This window comes from Ascaphus truei, chromosome 2 (assembly GCF_040206685.1).
Source record: "Ascaphus truei isolate aAscTru1 chromosome 2, aAscTru1.hap1, whole genome shotgun sequence".
Taxonomy (NCBI): Eukaryota; Metazoa; Chordata; class Amphibia; order Anura; family Ascaphidae; genus Ascaphus; species Ascaphus truei.
Window position 1 is genome coordinate 93796302 of NC_134484.1, and position 17141 is coordinate 93813442.

At 40.4% G+C, this 17141-nt stretch overlaps 1 protein-coding gene across 2 annotated transcripts in view; it reads left to right on the forward strand.

Moving 5' to 3' along the window:
• The window catches only part of JPH1 (junctophilin 1), a 159699-nt gene that overhangs the window by 54546 nt on the left and 88012 nt on the right, over positions 1-17141 (forward strand). Inside the window, exon 3 of one of the 2 annotated variants that reach the window (XM_075583211.1) lies at positions 1884-2261. The exons of the other annotated variant lie outside the window; for it this stretch is intronic. Within the exon in view, the coding sequence (XP_075439326.1) occupies positions 1884-1938 (55 nt within the window). The 3' untranslated portion in view covers positions 1939-2261. Of the gene's footprint in view, positions 1-1883; positions 2262-17141 lie in introns of those variants that run through there. 2 annotated transcript variants of the gene reach the window in all.

Below are 17141 nucleotides of genomic sequence, written 5' to 3' on the forward strand. Positions count from 1 at the left end.
AGAGAGAAACAAAGAAAATTAAAACCTAAATGATGCTAATCTGACAGATAACCGCTGATCACACGCGGAGTTTATCGAGTGTAATATAAACAGTGTTTCAATACTTGCCCTATGGTAGTAACACTGAGGGACTCAAACTAATTGATATAATACACAAATACAGAGTGACATAGCCTTAGCATATGCGGGTACTTGTTGGTAGCCCACTTTGCTGTGCGGGATACCTAGCATATCCAGTGAACACCAAATTACCACAGTCCTGGAGGTTAACAATCACACCATCACATATACAGTGTAATTCTTTCCTATACCAGACTTACTGTAATAATGTCTGGTGTATCAGCGCCTAATTAACCATGTAGTGGGCAGGTGTGTGGATATTTATCAAAAGTATAACCTTGCAGAGTTAAAAATCAGGATTCACATATTGCAGGGACCTTTGATTTATACACGCATAGATAGACTGCATGTGCAAACATGGAGTTGTTGATTTAACCTCCAACGAGGGATAGCCAGAGGGTGTGATACCAGCAAGCCTTCCTTGTTTATATATCCCTCATATTCTCATTGATTTACCTTTAAACCAATCAGGGTTCGCCAAAAACGTACACTCAATAATGGCACTAAAGGGGCCGCTGTTTTTGCCCTAATTAAAAACACTAATTCGTTAAAAATTGCACTTAGACAATGACTGACAGTGTTCAATGTATTAACTAGGTATGTGACACTTTACACAAATAAACAATGTCTGCGCACACACATCCTTCTCTTATGACAGTTTGTGATTCCATCTATACAGGAAACGCACATATATTGCCATAATGACATCATGTCTAAATCACAGTTTTTCAAACTTCCTCTGAAGCCAGATGACCACCACAGTAGGTGGTGACAACTCCAGTCATCTTCTATCATATATACTGGTGATTATGCTGGGAATAAAGGCTGCGTGCTTCCAATAAGGGTATTATGTGAATCATTGCTCACAAAAAGGCTGTGTATCCAAAACCCTCATTGAGTCCATGTGGTGATTGGGTTCCCAACATATAAATCCATCTCGCTTCAGGTCTAAGTAACATGCTATCCAGGTCTCCACGTCTGGCACCCAAAGTGATGTGATCTATAACCCGAAAAGATATAAAGGACGTGTCCCCATTATGTACTCTGGTGACATGTCTGGCCACCGGCGTGTCTATTTCATTTCTGATTGTACCTATATGTTCAAGGACACGCCTCCTCAGCCGTCTTGTGGTCATGCCCACATATATCATTCCGGATCTGCATGTGGCTAGATGCACAATCACCACATGGAGCATCTAGCTAATTTATAAGAATTAAAAGGCGAAAAGATGTGTACAGTTCAACTTATATGAAAATAATAATGTTGGTTACTTGATCTATGTTGTAATACATTTTGTTTGCTGGTTGATGCTGATGCTCGTTTTTGATTTAAGGAATGTCCGCTCTTTCTCCAACACACTCCAACCTACTTGTACTTTTTCAAGCAGATATATTCCAGCTAAGTCGTCATAATAAATCGGACGGCTGTCTATTATCCTGAAAGAGAGAAGCATAACCACCGAGTTGCATATTTGTTTGGGTGTTGGTAGAGGAGAGATGGAGTAACTTGTGTTTTTGTCCAATGTCCAGACTTCCTTACTATACAGAACGCCAAACAATCACATGAAATCCTGGTGTGTGATGCGTAATGCTTTATTTAACAAAGTACCTCCCTTTGCTTTACCAGTATGTTGTCATTTACCGTTGCACTTGTGCCCCTTATTTGTAATGTATTGACCTTGTATTGTAATTTTGTAAAGCGCTGCGTACTGTACATTGTTGGCACTATATAAAAATAAAATCATGCATGCGGTCTTTAATAGTCCTAGATCTATAACCCTTGGCGTGCCACTGGCCTTCCGGATCTCAGTCACGTAATCCCAGTCCAGCAAATAACAAACAATAGATGTGAACCTATCGATTTGAAAAAGATGGGATGAAGCACATTCAGAAGAAACAAAGACTTTTTGCAAGGGAACCTTCCACTGTGCTTAAAGAGAAACGGTTTTGACCGGAGCCGCAGACAGCTTAACTACCAACTATCAAGAGATATCTTTGCATATATACTTTTTTCTTACCTTGTAAGCATACTGTATGGTTCTTAATACAATATATGTATACTATACATGATTTCTATGATGTGTATATATACGAGTGCTTTCCTCCTAATTCAGCCATACCTGCAATGTTGATATAGATTATTTTAGATCACTTATATACTTAATTGTATTGATAGTTGTCCGACATGATATTGATAACTATTTATCTTGGATACTATTTATCTAGATTTTTCAATATAGTAATTTTATTGCAATAAGTCATTTATTTTATATGTTAGCTGACTGCAATACACAATATTATTATTTACTATGCAATTGGATATCTTCCCGTTATTCAGGTGTATGTATATACAGTAGCTACATTGTTAAAAGGCTGGCTTTATTCACTACTTACTCTGCAATTGTCCATTTATGTCTGTCATAGACATTCAATTAAGCACATATGTTTGTGTTTTTGTAATTAGAAAGGAGGGGTTTAAATAACAGTGCCTCTCCTACTATACTCCTTGAGAAAGCACCAGTGACAGCGTGAAACATGTGGGAGGAGGAGCTTTTTTGTTTGTGATGTCTTCAGTTTTTATGTAGTTTCAATAAAGGTTTTTTTTTTTTACCTTTGGCTGGTGAGTTCCGCTTTTTCATGGCGTGGCTGTCACACTGATCTCTTTTTTTTCTTCTTACCGCAGACAGCTTTCCCTGGGCCCAGGACTAGGGTTTCCACTGGGGCTCCCCACCCACTTGTTTGCAGCCTTGTGAGAAACCCCCCTAACCCCCCCCTATGTTTTCTATAACATTCCCTTTTTCTCGCACTCCGCCTCGCTCTATCATCCTCTCTCTCACTCCCCATCACCCTCTCTCACACTCCCCCGTCACCCTCTCTCACACTCCCCCGTCGCCCTCTCTCACACTCCCCCGTCGCCCTCTCTCACACTCCCCCGTCACCCTCTCTCACACTCCCCCGTCGCCCTCTCTCACACTCCCCCGTCACCCTCTCTCACACTCCCCCGTCACCCTCTCTCACACTCCCCCGTCACCCTCTCTCACACTCCCCCGTCACCCTCTCTCACACTCCCCCGTCGCCCTCTCTCACACTCCCCCGTCGCCCTCTCTCACACTCCCCCGTCGCCCTCTCTCACACTCCCCCGTCGCCCTCTCTCACACTCCCCCGTCGCCCTCTCTCACACTCCCCCGTCGCCCTCTCTCACACTCCCCCGTCGCCCTCTCTCACACTCCCCCGTCGCCCTCTCACACTCCCCCGTCGCCCTCTCTCACACTCCCCCGTCGCCCTCTCTCACACTCCCCCGTCACACTCCCCGTCACCCTTTCCTCTCCCCCAGTCTCCCCCCCAGTTTCCCTCCCCCCCCCCCAGTTTCCCTCCCCCAGTTTCCCTCCCCCTCTCCCCCCCCCCCAGTTTCCCTCCCCCTCTCCCCCCCCCCCCAGTTTCCCTCCCCCTCCCCCCAGTTTCCCCCCCCCTCCCCCCAGCCCCCAGTTTCCCTCCCCCCCGGTCTCTTTCTGGTCATTACCTGAAGCGACGTTAAATGCGTAAAAACATGTTATACAATTTAACAAATTTCAAAACACTGAAATCAATGGCAATCAAGTAGTATACATTATCTTGCTCTGTTTGCTGGAGGTACAGACAGGGACCGTATAGCTGCCATGTAGTATTACCGAAGTTACGTTTTCAGAAAGCTTCCTCAGCACACAATTTTAGTTACACTCTATCTTGGTTAACTCTTCATTTGCAGGTCAACATAAGTAGCACAACATTTTGGGGGTTAACTCTTTTGTCAGGTGCACCATTGTTAGGACACTGCACCTGACAAAAGGTTATTCATTGGACATCATGACCTGTTTTCATCTGATTTTATAATCTTTATTTTTTATTTTTTTTATTATTACTAATATTTTAACCCAAGTGGATTTTATGACCCTAATCTTTGTTTTGGGTGCTGTCATACAAGTATCTGAGCGCTCGCTTCAGACTGGCTGTACTATAATTTTTTTATTTGTTCTTCACAATAGGTAGCTGCTCTATACTGTACTTTTATGAATTCTAACCCCACAATGCTTTCTGTCTTTGAGAGACGTATTCAAAGGAGACTATCTATTGATTTTTTTTTTTTTTTAGCAGCCACGACAAAGTGCACACAATGGATAAATTGCCATAGGACTCTCTACAGAATTTTTATTTTATTTCAAATCCATTGGATAAACTTTTCATTTAGGAAATTAAAAAACTGGTACGACATGGTAACACTTGATGATTACATCACTGATAACAGGATCCCTAGATATCAAAGAATTTTTAAGAAAACAACTTTCAAAATGCAAGATATAGAATTCATAATAGTGGGGAAATATTTTAGATAATTGTTCCAGTAATCTCATGAAATTGATAGTGAAATACAGAGGGAAAGGCAGCAGAAATTGAGGCTTTACAGAATAACGTTGGCAAATTTAAGGAAGAAATGAAATTCACGATTTCGATCAAGCATTTAAAAAGAAGGCAAATAGAAGAGGAAACAATCTATTTGAAACTAAAATGTTTCTGTGATAACAATGACTGATCTAAATCTGAAAAATAATTGGCCCAGATCCAAGAATACTGATTTTTAAAATCCACTTACCGTAGATAATCCAAGATTCACATATAATCCTTTACATAAATTTTTTTTCCAACACAAGCCCATATCCCCCCCAAAACAATACTTACAAACCTTCCTCCTCTTCTAATCATGAATTGAATACACCTTTAAGTCACCTGCATCTGTCCACATGAATAATCCTGTCTTGAAGATGACGCACCGTAAACGGACCAGTCCAGACCTTGGAGCTAGGCCTAAAACGAACAGATTAGAGTATGATTCTTCTTTTTTTTCAGTTGGAAAACCATTTAATCTCATAAATTGGACCACACACCACTGGAACACAAACAAACTAGAATTATGGACACCAAAGCATGAAAGAAAAAGGAGAGTAGAACTAGAAGACGAAAGTGGTGGGAGGTCACCCAAAAAAGCAAGACATGTAAACAAATAAAACATATTCCTGCTAATATTTTTAATCTGACTGTGACAGATTGGCCTTGTAGGTAGGGTCAGTGAGGAGTCCACACAGTAGTTTCACGACCAAAATTAAGGAATTTATTTCCTGGACTGGGAACTACAGGCTAAGGCATACTTTCTTCAGCCGTGAAAAGATCAGACAGAAAAAAAAACGTAAAATGTCCTTATCTTTCATGCTGGGTGTGTCTTCGGTATTCCCAGGCAATCCTGAGAATCTGCTACCTTGCAGGTAGTGCAGCCCTGCTCCCTTAGCAGGCTGGTGAACTTTGGTTCCAGTGCTGGGTGTGAGTCCCAGCTGTTCCCAGGCACATCCTCTGTGAACCTGCTCTCCTGCTGGTTCTGGAAAAGTGATAAGGAGGCTGCTGCCTGCCTTTTAACCCCTTGGTTCCAACCAGGAGTTGATAGAAACACCTTAGCAGACCTGAAAGCTAGGGTGTTGTCTCCTATGCCTACAACAATGAGAGGGAGTGAACTTCTTCACCCCCTCATACTGACAATCTAGTTCTAACCCCAGAAGTCAAGGCCCTTCTACAGAAGGACCTTATCTTTGCTCCAACTAGTGAACCCACCACATTTGTTAACTGAATATTGATTTACAGAAATATTTCGGGAAACTGACACTAAAGAGAATTCCATAAGAAACCATCGTTGTTGCATTCCAAAAATAGAAATTTTCTCATACCACACTAAATGCCAAATGTATTGAGTATTTTCATCTCTGAATAGCTTTAAAGAGAGAGCACCTTCTTGCCAATTAGCCATAGTCTAATGCATGTTACTAATCAGAAAAATTCTGATGAAACTAATATTATACATAAAGTATAAAGTTTTTAGCAGCACCTGAAATTAAGTATAGAAAAAAGTAAATCTGAATATGGTGCACTGGAACAGGGATGTACCCTAATTCCCTCCAAAGTTACTATATTTAACACAGAGGGAGTTCCTAGCACTCAAACATGAATACAATTGCAACAACAATTTTCATTTTACTGGTATATCAAATATAGTATGAAACAAGCATCCACACATAATAGTGATAGTAATACATGTTCAAGCTGGATAACACATCAATAACATACAGTACTTCGCAACATAACTGGTACAGCACATAAAATATGGTGGCAAAAAAGGGGGGATGCACTGGGAAAGGGAGACACAGTAAGGGTAGACAAGGGGAGGAAGAGGAGGGGAAAAAACAAGGGAATAATTAGTTTTTTCCCCTCCTCTTCCTCCCCTTGTCTACCCTTACCGTGTCTCCCTTTCCCAGTGCATCCCCCCTTTTTCCCCACCTTATTTTATGTGCTGTACCAGTTATGTTGCGAAGTACTGTATATTATTGATGTGTTATCGAGCTTGAACATGAATTACTATCACTGTTGTGTGGATGTTTGCTTCATACTATATTTGATATACCAGTAAAATCTTAATTTTCTTGACAATTATTGTTGCAATTATATTCATGTTTTGAGTGCTGGGAATTCCCCCTGTGTTATATAACTAATTTTATACATAGTGGCCACTTAAAGTCAAATGTTTACTTTGTTCAAGTGAAACAGTATCTTATTGAGACTTTCCATTATGTAGTGAATAAGGATCTCACAGAACTTGGTGATTACATAAAAGTATAGATCCAATTTGAAAAAGGAAGAAAAGGTAGCCCTGAATACATTTATAGACAAATAGGAAATTGTCATAAGACAGGCAGATGAGTGTGGACTATTATTACAGGATCGAAGCGACTATCTGAAAGAAGCATATTGACTACTGAATGAAAGTTCTACATACAAAAAACTAGCCAATGACTGAAGTAATGAGTATTTATTAGAACTTGAGACATTATTGATTGATGCCGAGGATAAAGGTATATACTGAATGACCTGGAATGTAGATTGTCAGGTTTTTACCGTTTTCCCTAAGTTTACAAATCCTAAACAAACCACCAGACCGAGCATTGGGTCTGTGACAATAAACCTTTCCAAATATGGTAGTCTGCTTGAACTCACATTCAATCAAATTACTTGTCTTACTGAAAGATTTTAATAGAGCAGTCCTTGCGGCCATGCTTTTTGAAAAAAAAAAAAGGTTTGAAGCAGGGTGTTTTCAGAGTTGAACTGTGCTGATTTCACTCTGGAGACCCCCTGCTTCTGAGTTACGTACCTCTATATGGGGTGCCGGTACCTCTCTTCAGTTTGTGTCCTGGTCATGCAGGCTAATTGGAAGCCATAACATCCTTTACAGCTTTCTATTGGTCCGCGTGACCGGGACATTTAAACTGGAGAGAAACCGGCACCCCATACATAGATATGCATCTTGGGAAACTGGGGGTCCCCAGAGCTGAAATCAACACAGTTCAGGTCAGGAGACCACCTGCTTCAAATCTATTGAGGAAAAAAAAACTTAACTGCAAAGACTGCTCCTTTAAATGTGAAAAAGACCACACATCGTTACATGCAACGTACGGTCTTTGTATAGCCCATTCTTTGGGCATTAAGGCTGTTGAATATTTTTTAAAGACACAGTTCCAGTGGATCTTAGTACATCATCAATAGTATCTTATTAATTTTAACCCATAATTATTTTAATAATGATTGCTTTTTATAACTTTGAAGAACAGCTATGGGAACTAAATTTGCCCCCAGCTATGTCAATTTATATTTGGGAGCACAATTTAATTTGGTGTTGTAATCCATTTTATTCTAACCTAATTTATGTAGAAGATGCATTGGCCATATTTGTATTTTGGAATGGAGACACTGCCACTCTTGACACGTTCATTAATGTATTTAATCAGAACGATCTAGGTTTCACCTTCACTTCCAAAAAGTAAGACTCAAATAGAATTTTTAGATCTGTTTGTATGAACTGCGTTTTTAACAATGAATAAAAAGACCTATATAAAAACAGTTGAATTTACTGGGGTTTTTTTTGGATGCCGTAAGTGATCACCACCCCAACTGGATTAAAAATATGGCCAATTTCAACATAGTATCAGGAACTGTTCGAAAGACAGTGATTTTACTCAACAATCCATGGATCCCAGAAATAGTCTTGGAAATAAATTACGATGCAGATATTGTGAATTCAGCCTTTCAATTAGTCAAAGATCTGAGTAGGAACTCTCGCTCTCTTTACAGAATGCACCAAATCCTATCAGAAATATAATAAAGCAACTGGAGGAGTCCATTTTATCACATGATTTATTATAGCTGCTCCCCCAGGTTAAAAACATGCAGCAAATATTGGGGTGTTATGAAATCTGATTCCATTCTTGGCACCATTTTTGTCCTAAACAACCCAGTATTTGTTTCAATAGAAATATGAACCTGAAAACTATCCTAACCCCTACAGTTTGGAAAAACAATATCATAAACAAGAGAATTGGCTTCCATCCAAACCATTGGGCTGCTTCAAATGCGGCATTTCCAGTTGTACCACCTGCAACTTCTTAGAAGTAAGAGAGAGTAAACATTTTCAATCCCTCCACCACGGGTGAAAACGTTGACATTAAACCATTCATCACTTGCTATATACAATGTGTGGGTTAAATGTGATCAAATGCCCCTGCAATTGACAATATGTATGGAGTTCCAAGAGACCATTGGAAATCTGGTTTCTGGAGCATAAACGCAATATCCCTAATGGTCTTACACAATATGGACTTTCTAAGCTTTTTTTTTTAGGTCTAAAACCAAAAGATTTGTGGGGTTGGGGGGAGGTGGGAGGGATTGACATCACAGGTAATGAATATGTACAACAAGTTGTGAGGGGAGGTGACAGACTCCTATCACTGACAAAGAGAAACATACTGGATCCATAAATTGAATACTTGACCTAATGTAACCTGGACATCACAATTTTAGACTAAATGGGTTGCATCTTACATTTTAATTTCAATTTGTTTACCTTTTTTTTAAATACCCATATTTTTATTACATTTTTATATTCATACATTTTTTTTTTAATCCTATTCTTAGCTCATTTTTCATTTGCATCTTTTTATACATTTACATTTTGTATGCATTCCCAGTTACTGTACATTCAGTCCCATTTTATATATATACAGATGCAGCAGCCATTATTCGATCATTTCCCAGCGCCGTTTTCATAATGTCTGCTGTATTCCACGTGGCATTCACTTATTAATCTTCCGTGAAGGCTGTCAATCACACACATATTTATCGTTGTTGATTTTTTGTGATTAATGGGATTGTGATTTGTTTGGGTGCAGTTCTGCGTGTTTCCGCCAGATGTCAAAAGTGAGTCCCTTTACACAACTCACTGGTTGCCCTGTGCAGTCAATTTGCAGATGTTTAAAAACTAGATAAAGAGTGGCCACAACAGTCATCCATTGTAAATTGACCTTGCTCGCTGAAGACATTATCAAATTTAGGCGTTCCATAATTAAAATCTCCACAGTATACACAATGCTTGTCCCATTATTCTACATTCCTATCCGTGCAATTGCTGAATGGACATCATGTCAAGTCCTTATACCAAACCACAAAGTAGTTACGCGTTTCTCATATTTTTCAATTAATGCTGGAACAGATAAGAAGGCGACTTTAGCAGAGATTTACGACTATATAATTGAAAAATATTCTTCAAATTTTCACCGAACCAACGTGGCTGGAGGCATTCGATAAGGCAGACATTAACTAATAGAGTGTGGAACTGGGGCGCTCCCTGTTATGTATGGCTTATAGTTGTTAAACGCCTATGGACATAAATGACTGTGCCTAAAATTATTAAAAAATATTGAAAAATATTAAAAAATTGTATACTGGCCCTTGTTGGTTTTGCTGCAGCTTGACCTTGAAGAAGACAAATCCCAGGATCTTCTTATAACGGCAATTGAAGTATGGTGATGGTCAGCGCAAACTCGTGGAACTCAGGAAATGATAAAAGATTATAAAATACACAATATTAGTGCATAAGACGGTGTTGATGTAAGGAGGGAAGGTGATGGGGGGTGGGGGGTAGGGGAAAGGGGGGGGATTTGTGGGGTGACACTAAAGGGAGGGTTGTGATGGGTGACACTAAAATAAAACAGTAAATGAAACATAAAATGTAAGTTTCAACGACTCACACGGGCTTGTGTGAGACTTCACCCTCAGCGAAGGATGTGGTGGGTGAATGAAACTCCTAAAGCGGAGAAATAAATAGTAAAAACTCACACGGCCATATGTGAGTTCGTTCCCTCAGTGGGTGTTGTCATCAGTCTCCGATGGAGCAGATGCGTCTTAGTATTCTGTCCCAATAGGTGTAGTGTATGAGTGGCTCCTCTCCCAGATGCCCATAAGCCAAAAGGATGGGCAAAGTCTGGATTAGTCGCTGATAAAGTTTATTAACAGTATTCAAAGAATAAAAACAGTAAATACACTCACACACAAGTAAAACTGTCCAGCGTCAGCCGCGAGGCTATCCGGAAAGACCTCTTCTTCCGCTTGTGGGAGAGGAGCCACTCATACACTACACCTATTGGGACAGAATACTAAGACGCATCTGCTCCATCGGAGACTGATGACTACACCCACTGAGGGAACGAACTCACATATGGCCGTGTGAGTTTTTACTATTTATTTCTCCGCTTTAGGAGTTTCATTCACCCACCACATCCTTCGCTGAGGGTGAAGTCTCACACAAGCCCGTGTGAGTCGTTGAAACTTACATTTTATGTTTCATTTACTGTTTTATTTTAGTGTCACCCATCACAACCCCCCCTTTAGTGTCACCCCACAAATCCCCCCCCTTTCCCCTACCCCCCACCCCCCATCACCTTCCCTCCTTACATCAACACCGTCTTATGCACTAATATTGTGTATTTTATTATCTTTTATAATTTCCTGAGTTCCACGAGTTTGCGCAGACCATCACCATACTTCAATAGACATTAACTAATGATGATTTCCATTTTCGCACTGCCCCTCCTCTGGGAGATACCTGTACAAGAGAATATTGGTCTGTGCTCCCAGCTTTTGCCAGTATGTTTGTCATGGCGACTGCAAAAGAAGAAAGGTGAGGTTTCATCCATTTAAGATTCGTACAGTACCTGTACGTACTTCCCGACCCTGCAGTGTACAGGTACCTAAACCGGCTTCACAATACTATTGCAATAACGGGCCGACTGTGATTGAAAACCTGGTAAGCAGCAATCCTTGCTATCTGGCCCTACCTGATTACTGGCTTCAGCAGGCACCTGTCAACTATAATGCTGATTACATGAGTGATCCCGGCTGTTACGCACAATGCTGTAGACCCCCGACATTGGGTCATCTCCACTCGGTTGGCAATGTACAGGCAGTCCTCGATTATCCAACACAATGCGTTACTCAAAATGGTGTTGGATAGCGAAACGTCTTAAAGCGAAACACGTTTTCCCATAGTTAAACTGTTTAAATGAAAGGTTCCGTTCCTGAAGGCATTTTTAATGCTAAAATACACAAAATATTTTACTCAGGCAATAAGATATGCAGCACACACATTATATAGTGTATATACTGTATTATATACAGTGTTCGACAAACCTATACATTTGCACGCCCTGGGCGAGTGGATTTAACATCGTGGCGAGCTCCTATTGGCCCAAGCAGCACACGTGTGGTACTAGGTGGCGAGTAGATTATTTTGTTCGGCGAGTAGATTTTTTGGTGATTTGTCGACCACTGATTATATATATATAATATAACATAATATATCATGTAATTTAATAATATAATATATTATATAGTATAATATAATATTATATGATGTATATATATTATATACACATAAACAACTTTGCAAATCGTCGTAAGAGCGTTGGATAAGCCGTTTTGGCATTGTAAAAATGAATATAGGTATGCATTGCATAGCGTTGGATAAGCCATTCGTTGTAAAGCGAAGAGTTGTAAAACGAGGACTGCCTGTATATTATAAAGATAATGCAGACCACATGAGTGGCCCCAGCTTGTACGAACAATACATCTCTGACATTGGCTCATCTCTACCCGTTTGGCAAAGTTTATAATGAAGGTAAATATAATGTACTATACAGTATTAACTTTATAACTGCTGCGCCCCACAGGGGAATTAGAGGTCCCGCGCTCTCCCCCCAGGCATTTAAATTAATTGCTGGGGGATCGCATGAAGCGTCCATAATACACTTGCAATACCTTCCCTCCAGCAACGTGTCGTCATGTTAACCCGGCATCAAATTACCATGGCAACATGATGTCACATGACCCTGCGCGTCATTTGACGCCGGGGCCGAGCAGTGGGGGTGGCGCGAGGCACCGAGAAGAGCAGCCTGGTATAGTGTACTGTATGCCTGCCATAGCCCGTCAGTGCTTGTACACATGCGCACTAGAGCGCGACGACGCATGTGCAGTAGCGGAATTTATAGCATAATTTTTTTTCTTCCAGAAACAACATTTTTAAATTTAACGTCAAAAGATAAGGATGAAGTTCGGTGGAACTCTAATATAGCTTTTTAAAAACGGTGCCTTTTTTGCTTTTATACACTTGGTATCACCAGCTTCACTCTTTTAAAACTTTGACACACTACAGTATTATTTTGGACAACACACTATGCACTGTGATTCAATTACATGTCATAACCTGTAATAAAATTTCACACAGAGATGTTGATTGATTTTATTCCACTTCATGGTTAATAGAAAACATTAAGTGATGCCTTTTTTACATATTTAATCAGTGTTAATATTTAGAAAATAACTACATTTGCAAACAGTTCAAACAGTTGTTTTCTAATCCTTCATGATCATCCATGCAGTACTGTAAGACAGACCAATTGAGTTACATCTCACCTCCCCCCACCCCCACAAAGCAAAGGCATGGGACTACAGTACTGTACAGTAGCTATCTAAAGACGGTTTCATGATTTGTCTGTTTGTATAGAAATGTACATTTCCTGGTTCCTCACGCATGCGCATTGTGAACTAGTGTACAATAGAAAGCCTTCACTGCCAATCGGACTTACAGTACTGTAGAAATCCAACGGTAAAAAAAAAAAAAAAATGAAAGTAACATTTGGTTTTTTTTTTAGAGAAGGAGAAAATAATTGTAATGCATTTTTTAAATACTTAATCAATTTTTACATTAATAAAATCACTGTTTTTATTTCTCTTACTCTTCAAGGGGACTGAAAATGTTTGGTTATTTTTGTTTATATTTTACAACATTTCAAATTATTTCTTTCAACTGTAATCCTGCACACAGCAGTGTTGCATCTGTGAAAGGGAATAAATGGCCGCAGCATTAGTGAATTGAAGGCCTTGACTGGTTAACACTACTGAAAGCCACACAGAACGAATAAATTACATTATAACTAGCCGTACATGTAAACTATAAGGAATTTTTTAATAAATAGATAATACACATGTCATATAAATACTATACATACAGTTCTTTATATAATTAAGTATATATAAAGTGGAGAGTAAGCGCAGTCATAAAATGGTTAACATTCAATTACCTTTAATAGAAGGCTAACATTTAATCCGGTTATTGTCTCTACCATACTTACCTGTACTATTCTTACTGTACCTGTACTTACCTTACTACAGCACAGTACTGTACCTTACTACATGCTGGTGGCATTCCCATTACGCGCTAAAAGAATGGTCAAAACGCTGCTAATAATGTCTATGTAGTTGTTGCATCTTGGTACAGTTAGTATGTCATTGCAGAAACTCATTATTCCTTGTATTAATTCCTCCTTTTTGGACGGTTTAACAACCTTTCTTATATGATCCTTCAGCTCATGCCATACCAGTTCGATGGGGTTCAAATCTGGTGATCTGGAATGGGAGGGGGAAAAATGACGAATTAGTTGAACAGATACAGTTTAAAACAATGAGTAAAAGTTCATGTACACTGGAGCATTACTCCTGTGGCGTCTTAACCCAGTTGATACCGCTCGCAAGAATATAGGCAGAGAAGCGGTATATTGTCCTGGAACAACCGGTGACCACCAGATGAGAAATCATGCCTAATGTATTTAACAATATGGGTGACTATTTGCTCTTGGAAAAATACTTTGTCCATGATTCCTGGAACAAGAGAAGAAAAAATGTTAAAACTGAACATTAGGGTACAGAATATACTATAGTTGTACTGTACAGACATAAGGCTACATTAGTGACTTTGTACATTATTTTATCCTCAAATATGATGATGCATCCTGGTCCACGTCTAGAGATCGCACCCCACACATGCATCTTCACTTGGGACGTGGCTTCAGAGATAGGCGTCCTTTTTTCTGGAATGCAAAAGTGGCAAATCTCTCTAGAGCTACAGTTGTCTCATCAGAAAAGACGACATCCTGAAAAGTCTCGCCACTACGCTCTTAGATGAGGAAGAATTTTACAGGTACAGTAAAACTACACTTTTACCTACAGTACAGTAGTGTACAGTACAACACTTTACCCTGTTCTGTCACTTTGCATACTACAGTATTGCATTATACTATGCAGTACTTTATTACAGTAAGACACTTACTTGACACATCCAAATTTCCATCCCAATTGGCATCTCATCACCCTGTTGCTGGTCTCAGATGCTGTGATATTGTGACTGTTATCTAGAACAGGCTTGACTCTTGCTTCACAGTGCTCATCATTAGCCTCGCTGATTTCGTCCACCAGACAGACGCTTTGCCGTCCGACAGGTTAAAGGAAAAGAGAAGAACTTGAGTAATAAAAGCAGAAAGAGAAAACAAATATTTTATATTTTCTTCTCAAAGTACGGTAGTACAGTAATTGTTTGGGTCTAAAAAAAATTACAACGCAAACATGTAAACAAAAATATGCTTTTTGATATGCAAGAAGCTTTTTGAGTAATACAGTAAATGCAGAAAGAAACCAAAAATACTTACTCTGTTGTGACTGGGGGACTCCGCTTTACACTTTTAGCCTGACCATGGGCATGATAGCTAACAGTGCTTTGTGCTAAATCGAGACCCGAATTGAGTAACCAGCATTTGATCTGTAAAATTCTGTGCCCATTCTTGTACATGTCCTGTATTCTCATGCTGAGATCCTTTGAAATAACTTTCTTCGGCATTGCTGCTTTAGCAGTTAAATCAAGCACAGAGGAATGTATATTCGATGTATATTCAATTTACATTGAATCAACATAAGTGATGGTGTATTGTATGTATGTATGTAATGAACCTCGCTCGACAGGTTAAGTACTGTGTATGCCCACTTTTAACACCAGCAGCTCGTGTCCATGCCCACAAAAAATTCAAATAGGGACACAGTGAAAAAAAGTGACTCAAATTGCATAGCCTTCCACATGCTGATCTCAATCTGAACGAGCTCTTGAACAGATACTGTATTGTGCATTCTTCCATCTGCTTCCATGGATCAACCACGATTTTTATGGACGCAGGAACCTGCTTTCCTCTGCTGTGCCGACCACGAGAAAGCGACAGTCTGAAGCTGTTTTCAAGCCTAAGCCAAAGGTGCCTAGAGAAAAGGTTGAGAAGGCTTCCAAGGCAACGGACCTTGGCCCTTATTATATGAAGAAGAAAATGTTCAAAATCCACAAGGATCAACTTGTTTGGACGGGCACCAGAAATGCCCCTGCACCCGCCGAAGCAGAATCGGACATCCCGGACTTTTCACTGCCATCGCCCACCGCAACCGATTCCAAAACATCTGCCCGCTCTGACCCTTTGTCCACCGATGCTCGTCCGGAAACCCCCAGCTCACCTGCTCCAGCACCCATCCATACAGATGTTTGTCCGAGTGACACCAGGACTCCTTGCACCAGATCCAGCTTGGTCGCTCGCATGCTGGATGTTTTCAGTGGTATCGAAATCACTGAAAACTCAACAGAGCAATACAGGGACCAAATGGAGGCTAAGATGGATCGTCTTAGGTGCATGGGTGTTTACGTGAAACAAAGTGAATAAAGTGCGTAGCTACAATCAACCAAGTGTGTATTGTGATGATATAGTGATGATAATAAAAAATAAAAAAATGGATGTTTGTTTGGATAAGATTGCGAGGAACTCGAGGGGCTCTATTCTTTGCTTGGAGTCCCTGCCCCTGTATGACCTACGCAGGAGGGTGGCCTGCAGGTGCCTTTTTCTCCCATGGAGGAACCGCATACCTCCTACCCCCTGTGCACCCTCTCAATCCCTGGATTTTACCTTCACGGTGCCAACACCACGTGCTCCCCCACGCTCACCCCCTCCGTCTCCAAAATAACAACCCCGGTTAGCACTAGGCCACGACAGGAGGAAAACATCCTCCCCGACCATCTTCCCCCGCCCACTGCCAGAAGCAAACTCGCTCCAGCAGCCAGGATTGTACAGCTCCCAGACATCACCCTGAGAGACCTGCCCCAGAGCGTCCAGGAGAAATACAAGATCAGATCTGCTGGTCTACCTCAGAAATATGCCCAGTTCATCTTTGAACACCACGCCCGTTTTGAGCTGTACAGTGAGTGCACCGAAAAATGTCAATTATGAAGGCAATAAATACAAGAAGGTTCTTCCAGCAAATTTAAGGAGAACAATTATGGAGGAAGTGAAGTGCAATGTTAAAACTACCAGTCTTATGAAAACCGTGAGAGACAGCATCAATAGCCTTTTGAGGCATTTGAGGGCTCTTCCCTGGAGTTCCATCGACTTGTTTGATGATTACTAGTTCTACATTTATTTACAGATAAAGATGTGCCACCAATGTATTTAATATTTAAAAAAAAAAAACTGTTGATTTCTTTTTTTTATTATTTCATTGTTTAATGCTTATCTTCTGTTTTGCATGTCTGGAGCTGGGCCAAGACAACGGGACGGAACCCTCCCCCCCCCCCTTTTGGTGCAGGAAACTCCCAGCAATACTGCCAGGTAAGACACAGTGCTCAAATCCATGCATGCCATGTCCCTTCCCCCCAATCCTCCCAAAACCTAAGGTACTTTAAAACCTCTAGTACTAATGTATCACAT